General features: G+C 38.5%; 1 protein-coding gene across 3 annotated transcripts; it reads left to right on the forward strand.

Annotated features, from left to right (window-relative positions):
• Window positions 1-770: 770 nt before the first annotated feature.
• On the forward strand, window positions 771-3,742 carry LOC144703735 ((S)-coclaurine N-methyltransferase-like). Of its 3 annotated transcripts, none has more exons than XM_078575981.1 (9): window positions 771-1,011; window positions 1,082-1,190; window positions 1,262-1,501; window positions 2,027-2,126; window positions 2,204-2,314; window positions 2,405-2,488; window positions 2,564-2,622; window positions 2,727-2,915; window positions 3,365-3,742. In XM_078575981.1, the coding sequence occupies exons 1-9, from the start codon at window positions 825-827 to the stop codon at window positions 3,417-3,419; spliced, it is 1,134 nt and encodes a 377-aa protein (XP_078432107.1). In that variant the 5' UTR covers window positions 771-824; the 3' UTR covers window positions 3,420-3,742. The 3 variants fall into 3 exon arrangements, with proteins under 3 accessions (XP_078432107.1, XP_078432109.1, XP_078432110.1); XM_078575984.1 differs by having other exon boundaries at window positions 783-1,011; window positions 1,277-1,501; XM_078575983.1 differs by lacking the exon at window positions 3,365-3,742 and having other exon boundaries at window positions 1,277-1,501; window positions 2,727-2,997.
• The last annotated feature ends 3,718 nt before the right edge of the window (window positions 3,743-7,460 follow it).

The following is a 7,460-nucleotide window of genomic DNA, read 5'->3' on the forward strand; positions in this document are numbered from 1 at the left end:
ACACAATTATACCGATAATATTTCATCAGTAAAATCTAAACTAAAAGTATGAAAACACAGAATATTTGATGTACTCTGGCTAACGTTGAACTTGAATTTGGTCAAGAGTTCATACCAAACAGTACTACTTATTAAACTCAAGTATACATATAATAATGACCGCATAAACTACAGCATCAGTAAACTGTAACTTAACTAAAAGTATCAAAAAACATAATATTTGATGTACGCTGGCCAACCTTCAACTTGAATTTGGGCAAGAGTTCATACCAAACAGTACTGCTAATAAACTCAAGTATACATATAACAATCACCACATAAACTACATCATCAGTGAAATCTAACTCAACTAAAAGTATCAAAACACAAAACCTCTGATGAACACTGGCCAACACTGGCAAGAGTTCATGCCAAACAGTACAAACTTAATAAACTCAAGTATAGAGATAATAATGACCACATGAACTACAGCATCAGTAAACTCTAACTCAACTAAAAGTATTAAAACACATAATATTTGATGAACACTTGCTATCCTTCAACTTGAATTTGGGCAACAGTTCATACCAAATACTACTACTCAATAAACTCAAATATACATATAAGAATGACCACATAAACTACAGCATCAATAAACTCTTAACTCAACTAAAAGTATCAAAAAAACATAATATTTGATGAACACAGGCCAACCTTCAACTTGAATTTGGGCAAGAGTTCATACCAGACATCACTACTATATAAATTCAAGTGTACAGATATGAAGCGGACGGTGGTAGCCAGAAGGAGAAGTAGCAGGGGACAGTTATCCTCTCCTCGTCGCCATGGAATCGCTGATGAAGAAGCCCTACGAGGCGACTGTGAGGGCGATGGTGGCTTCCCTGGAGAGAAATCTCCTCCCAGATCTCGTCGTAAGACGTCTCACAAGAATCCTCCTCGCCAGCAGGCTGCGCGCCGAGTACAGACCCTCCGCCGAGCTTCAACTCTCCGATCTCCTTGGCTTCGTTGATGGTATTTGATTATAATTGTTCAAACTGGCTTCTAACTTCTCTAAGATTTGAGAATCGGGTTTGTTTCTCAGAGCTGAAGCGCATGCCCATTGCCGTGGAGACCGAAAAGCCGAAGGCCCAGCATTACGAGGTACCCACCTCCTTCTTCAAGCTCGTACTTGGCAAGAATCTCAAGTACAGGTAATCAAGTAGGTTGTAGAGCGGGTTCTTCTTGTTTGGCGCGTTGTTCCATGGAAAATTGAATTTTTTAGGTTGTTTATGTTAAGCTGCTGCTATTATCCCGAAAATTCTTGCACATTGGACGATGCGGAGGACAGGATGTTGGAGATTTACTGCACCAGAGCTCAAGTGAAGGATGGGCAGAGTATTTTGGACGTGGGGTGCGGCTGGGGATCTCTTTCTCTGTTCATCGCCAAGAAATTTAAGAACTGTAAAGTTACCGGCATTTGTAATTCAGCAACCCAGAAAGCTCACATTGAGGAGCGGTGCCGGTGAGCTGCCTCCTTGGCCTTTTAATTGTTGTGTGAGGGCGTTTGTGGAGTGGTAATTTACGGACTTTTGAAGTGTTTTCTTGGCATCAGTTCACTCTTAGAAAAACCCGTTTTGGTAATTGATGTTCTTGTTAACTTTAGAATTTTTTCTCGGAGTTGGGGCAGCTCAGTTTTGATAATCTGTTCATTGAATTTTCCGAGTTTCCAATTTAGCCAACTACCTTTGGGAAACCATTTGGAGTAGTAAGATCATCATTCATTTCTACATATTTCTCTTGTTGGCGGTTCTAATAATTCTTGCTTGTTTTTTCTCTCTCTCTCTCTATGTATAATATCTTTCTTCTTCAATTCCCTTGTACTTATGCTTCCACCGCAAACTCTTAATTTATGCCTTCTCTGTGAATAGCGGCGGCTGCGCCCTATATTTCAGTAACTCGATTATTTTCACATTTTGAACGAAATCTTTGATTAACGAGTTGAGAAATATTCTTAGATTAATTGGGCACTCTATATTTCATTACACAGGGAGCTCCAGCTGTCAAATGTTAACATCATTGTTGCCGACATCAGTAAGTTTGAAATGGAAGCAGCGTTTGATCGTGTCATATCTATAGAAATGTTTGAGGTATTCTAGGCTCCCAAGCGCAAACATTCTGCCATTAAGGTTATGACTAACTTACATTGTCTCTTTTCTATTCGTAGCACATGAAGAATTACAAACTTCTCTTGAAAAAGTTATCTTCTTGGATGAAAGAGGACGCACTCCTATTTGTACATTATTTCTGTCACAAGAACGTTACCTACCACTTTGAGGTACCTAGAGTTTCTATCACATGGCATGTTTCATCAAGCCATCTACCTACGGTGGACTGTTGGGATGCTATTTGATCAATCATACTTCAGGATATAAATGAGGATGACTGGATTACGAGATATTTCTTCACCGGGGGGACGATGCCTTCTGCTAATCTACTTCTATATTTTCAAGTAGGCTGGTTCTTTTTACTTAGAATAAAAATTTTCATCAATCCTGTTAGTCCTATTTGACCTTTTTTTCTTCAGGACGATGTCGCTGTTGTGAACCATTGGCTTGTGAACGGAAAACATTATGCGCAGACAAGGTATATAATATTGTAATTTGGAGGGGATGTTTATTTGATTTTTAATTTTCTATTGGCTTGTTTGAATTTTTAACCTTTTAAAGACTAACTTCAAAAATATTCAGCGAGGACTGGCTGAAGAAAATGGACGAAAATGCAACTGTCATAAGGCCAATTATGGAGTCCACGTACGGCAGGGATGAGGCCACCAAGTGGACGGTTTACTGGAGAACTTTCTTCATTGCTGTTGCGGAGCTCTTTGGCTACAACAATGGCGAAGAGTGGATGGTGGCCCATTTCCTCTTCAAAAAGAAGTAAGCTCAAATCATATTTTGCTAGAATAAGAATACAATCATGTTCATTTTCTAATTAATCAGAATAAATATTGAGAATCTAGTCCAGCCTCTCAGACTTTGGTGCTTTAGTCTAAACCACTCCTAGACGATAAATAACTAATTGATGAATCCTTGATTCCATTAAATGCAAAATGTGAAGCTGGCTGGTAAAAATGTTATTAGATGGCAAAAAGAGTGAATTTAAAGCCCTTCATTTTTTTTTGAACAATAATATATAGCCCTTCATAAAACAAGGGATGGCATTAAAATAGAGCCCATTATTAAGCCATTCACATATCTATGAGTGAGCACTTGACTGAACTCTTATATTGAGCTACATTAAAATAGCACAATCTAGAAAATGTTAGTGTACTCCACTTTCCTCCTACTGAGGAATAAATGTCACTCATTCCAAACTTTGTGTGCAGATTTTCAAAGTATCGTATTAGTAGTCTTATGGCCAGCACATTGAGGGATCGATAGGCCCCGAAAGCAACCTATTGGCGTCCGGCCATGGGGGCAGGCCGAGCTGGGACTGCACTTATAATGGAATGAGGCAATGGGTCTGCTCTTGGCCCATTGGGCAGGGCCGACCCTAATATCAGGTAGGAAGACCCAACATTAGGACAGGAGGAGGTAGAGACATCAAAGAAGCACGATAAGCAAGACTTGATGACAAGAGGAGCAGCACTAATCCATAGCCGGAATTCCAATCTCTTGCTCCCCTTTTTCTTGTCCCTTTTCCGTCCACTCGTATCTTCCTATTCAGGAAGCACATTACTCTGAAAGACTTTTTTCTTCCACCAGCTTTTGGGATTTTTAGTGAGCTCGAAACAATTGAATACTTTGGAACTTTTGAGCTCCTTAGGATCTTTTCCTCTCTGGCTGATTTCTGTTGAAATACTATTAGAGGGGCAACAACAGTGTGTGGTGACAAGGGTGCAGGACTCTAATTCGAAAGACAATGGTGGAATCTGCCAACCAGGACTCATGAGCTTAGAGCTTTGAGCTCTGGAAGATACTGATGCTTGAAGCAACCCTATAGTGCATGGATGTGCACAATGCTTACCCAGTGAATTGAGAACTTATTCACCGGGTCGACAATGTGCAACCCCTCCTGTGTGCAGGTTGCCCCGACTTTGCCAACCATTATGGGGTCCCTTCTAGTGTACTCCTCCAACAAAGTGCTGCTAGTAGCCCCTGTGCCACTGCCGTGTTACTATGAGTGCTTTTGCCCTACCATTGACATCTACAGGCACACATGGATCTGGCCCCAGCCAGGAGAACATACCTAACACTCTCAAACTGGATTGCCCACATTTGGCCAGGGTCATTTGTTGAGTTTGGTCAATCAAGTAGAGCCCTTCCACACAAACATGAATCTTAAATTTGGTTGCCTCAGCCACAGAAGCAAAACCCTTGTTTGAAACTAGTGATTGAAGGAGTCCTTCCAGGATTGGGTGGACTTCAAAATACAACACTGCTAGTATATTGGTCTGCACCGCTTTGGCTTGCCTTTTAAATGTCTCTTCAAACTTTGGTAGGCTCACTTCATAGCTGTCTATCTCTGCAAATTTGATCTGTGTATTGCCATCCTCTAAGACATTCGAGCCAATGCCAAGGAAAAAAATTTCCCCAAAGGCTTGGATTTGGGCGATGGGGCTGAACTCAAGCTCTTCTTCCTAAAGAGATTGTTCAACCACATGGACATCACACAGGTCATTGAGGAAAAGAATTAGACTACAGCAGGGTGTACCCTGCCTTGGCTCGGGTCCTTTACCTTAGCCATACTCGAGGCAACCCTCTGAGCGGCATGGAAACAGACAGATCGCTTGACTGCCACTCTTTCAACAAGGTTCGAAGGAGTCGAGCATTGGTTGACTTTAGCTGGTGTGGAGGAATAAGGCCAAGGAGAAAAATGTCTCTCCTTCTCATGTGATATGCTTCTTGCCCAGTCTGCTAGGAATTTCATGACTCTATATGCTCTAAATTGCTAAAAAATGGCGAATTGAAGATGACTCTGTAAGCGAAAACATAAAACCAAAAACATTCCCTTTGCACAGATTGAATCCATAATTTATTGGTTCTTCGGGTGAGCCTCTTCCGCCATTTAGATATTTGGCCCTTTACACATATTCACACAATCTTCAAATAGCTGAATCTCCTAGTTTCTCTTTGAACTATGTCGATAGATATGTGATTTCCCCTACATCCAATATCACAAGAGCGAGATATGAAAGTAGAGGGGACTCTGGATGACTCCCATGGATATCAAATGAGGGTTCCCCCTCAACTTTTACACTAAGAATTTTTCATACAAGTAGCCAAGAAAAAAATCATAAAAGTCAATGTCTTTGGAATTAAATTATTAAATACCCAATATTAGAGTATTTTCACAATGTCAACAAGTCGTATGCACGTGACCCCTAAATCCCACACATTATTCTAGTTAATGACTTAAAGGGTCCATGAACTTTTGTGTCCTAATCTTATTAGATAACTATATTTATGTGTAAATTAATTAATGTTACTTCAACGTAATCAATAAGTTGGAACTTTTCTCGCCATTGATTACCATGTACATATAATACATCATCTATGCAAGACCTCCTAATGTCTCAGGTTATGGTTAGCTGTTAGACCCTACTATGTAAATCTAGTTAGCAGCATTACATAATAAGATCATTTGAGAATACCTTCTCCAATATCTCGACTACTCTGGCTAGGGATTTAATGCATCTTCTCTGTCGAGTAAGTATATTTTTATACTAAGGGTAGACGATTTCGTCCGAACCAATCACTGTTTTCTACTTCTCACTATGTTCAAGCTTAAAATAGTTTGAATCTCGCATCGAATGACTTATAAATTGTCCATACAATAAGTGGCTTTGGTGTCTCAGGTCCCACTTACATGACAGTGAAATGAGTCAACCTGATTGACATCTAAATGTGATATCATTTAGAGATTTGGAAGTATCGACTAGAGTAAAGGTATTCTAGTTTTATTTGGCAGTATCTTTGTGTGTAGTAGGACAGAGCTGTAGCATCATAACCAGCTACACGAGGACTTTACCATGCTAGCTGCATCAACAATACTCAAGTGTCAAGAAGTGCCCATTCCTAGAAAATTATGAATCAACAGTTCTCACAGTTCAACCCAACATCAGTAGCCAAAAAACAAATGGGTAATAAACAAATGGGGAATGTAAATTAGGATTTTTTCAAAATATTCTGATAATTTTAATTTTGAGCTACAAATATAAATTAGGATTAATAAGTGAATTATAGATCAGGAAAACATTAGTTTTATAAATAGTAATAATATTAAAAAATGGAACAAATGGGTGTTGTCTATGGTTTTAAATAAATATTATAATTCTATTAAATTGGAAAATTCTGAGAGATAATTTGTCTTATATGCAACAGATGTATTGACGCAAGTAAGATTTTTATCATTTATTCTCGTGATCTATAATAAATAATATTTATCATGGGACGAAAGGTTTTTTATACATTCAAGTTCTAAATTACTGGTTGATAATGCGCATAGTGAGCCATATTATATATTTCAATAAAAAAATCAAATTTGAAGGATGAGTTCTATACACTAGCATTTAACGACTAATTTTATACCCATCATAGAAACTTTATAATTGAATTAAAATGATTTGTCCATATTTCCATATTATTGATCCTCAAGATAACTAATGCCTTAATGATAGACATAATGGATTTTTTTATCTATTTCTTTTAATTTTCAGAAGTTACTAGGTATGGTACATAGCATCAAATTACACAACCATATAGCCCATTTCTGTTGCCTTATATCAAACTGCTCAACCAGTATAAGTTTTGAGCCTATAACTAATAGTTCTTAGCCTATATAGTCAATTTAGGTATTGCTACCAAGGGATGTCTCACCATTCAAGAGCTGCATGAGACGACTTATTTAAGTTTTGAGGACGGAGATGCAGACCATATCACCTAAAACTAGTGAGAACTATTATTTATAGACTTGAGGCAGGTCCAATGGTCCAATAATATGCTGGCACACCCCCTGCCACTTTCGAACATGCAGTATAAAAGGGACTTGAATTTCCTGGATTCTCCATCAGGTTTTCATAGGCAAGCATTCCACAATCGATGCACTCCTCATTTTGGTCTGAGAGACTATTGACTTAAAATACTTTGGGAGCTCATACATTTATTTTTCGAGATCAATTATCTTAGATAAATTGTGTAAGAAATTTAGTCTTATAAGGCTCTCTTGAACTCTACTATCTCAAGATCCATTGTCAGCTCAGAAGGGTCCCTAAATAATATTGACAACTCCTTACATGTAATGACAAAGTTATCACAAAGTAATAGGAAAGAGATTTCACATACCATAGAGTTTAGATCAAAATCATAACCTCCATTATCTGTGAAGGGAGGTTCAGATGAAATAACAGTCTTCAAATTCAGACCTCACAGCTGGACGACCCCTTTATGATGTCCAAGTGCAAAATTGTATAAGGTCTATTC

Source organism: Wolffia australiana, chromosome 5, assembly GCF_029677425.1.
Source record: "Wolffia australiana isolate 7733 chromosome 5, ASM2967742v1".
Taxonomy (NCBI): Eukaryota; Viridiplantae; Streptophyta; class Magnoliopsida; order Alismatales; family Araceae; genus Wolffia; species Wolffia australiana.

What these genes read in the sequence shown, in the direction of transcription:
- LOC144703735 (XM_078575981.1), top strand. Translation starts at nt 825, where the DNA reads ATGGAATCGCTGATGAAGAAGCCCTACGAGGCGACTGTGAGGGCGATG. An exon ending in GGCAAGAATCTCAAGTACAG is followed by an intron (nt 1,191 to 1,261) that starts GTAATCAAGTAG and finishes TGAATTTTTTAG; the next exon opens with GTTGTTTATGTTAAGCTGCT. An exon ending in TATCTATAGAAATGTTTGAG is followed by an intron (nt 2,127 to 2,203) that starts GTATTCTAGGCT and finishes TTCTATTCGTAG; the next exon opens with CACATGAAGAATTACAAACT.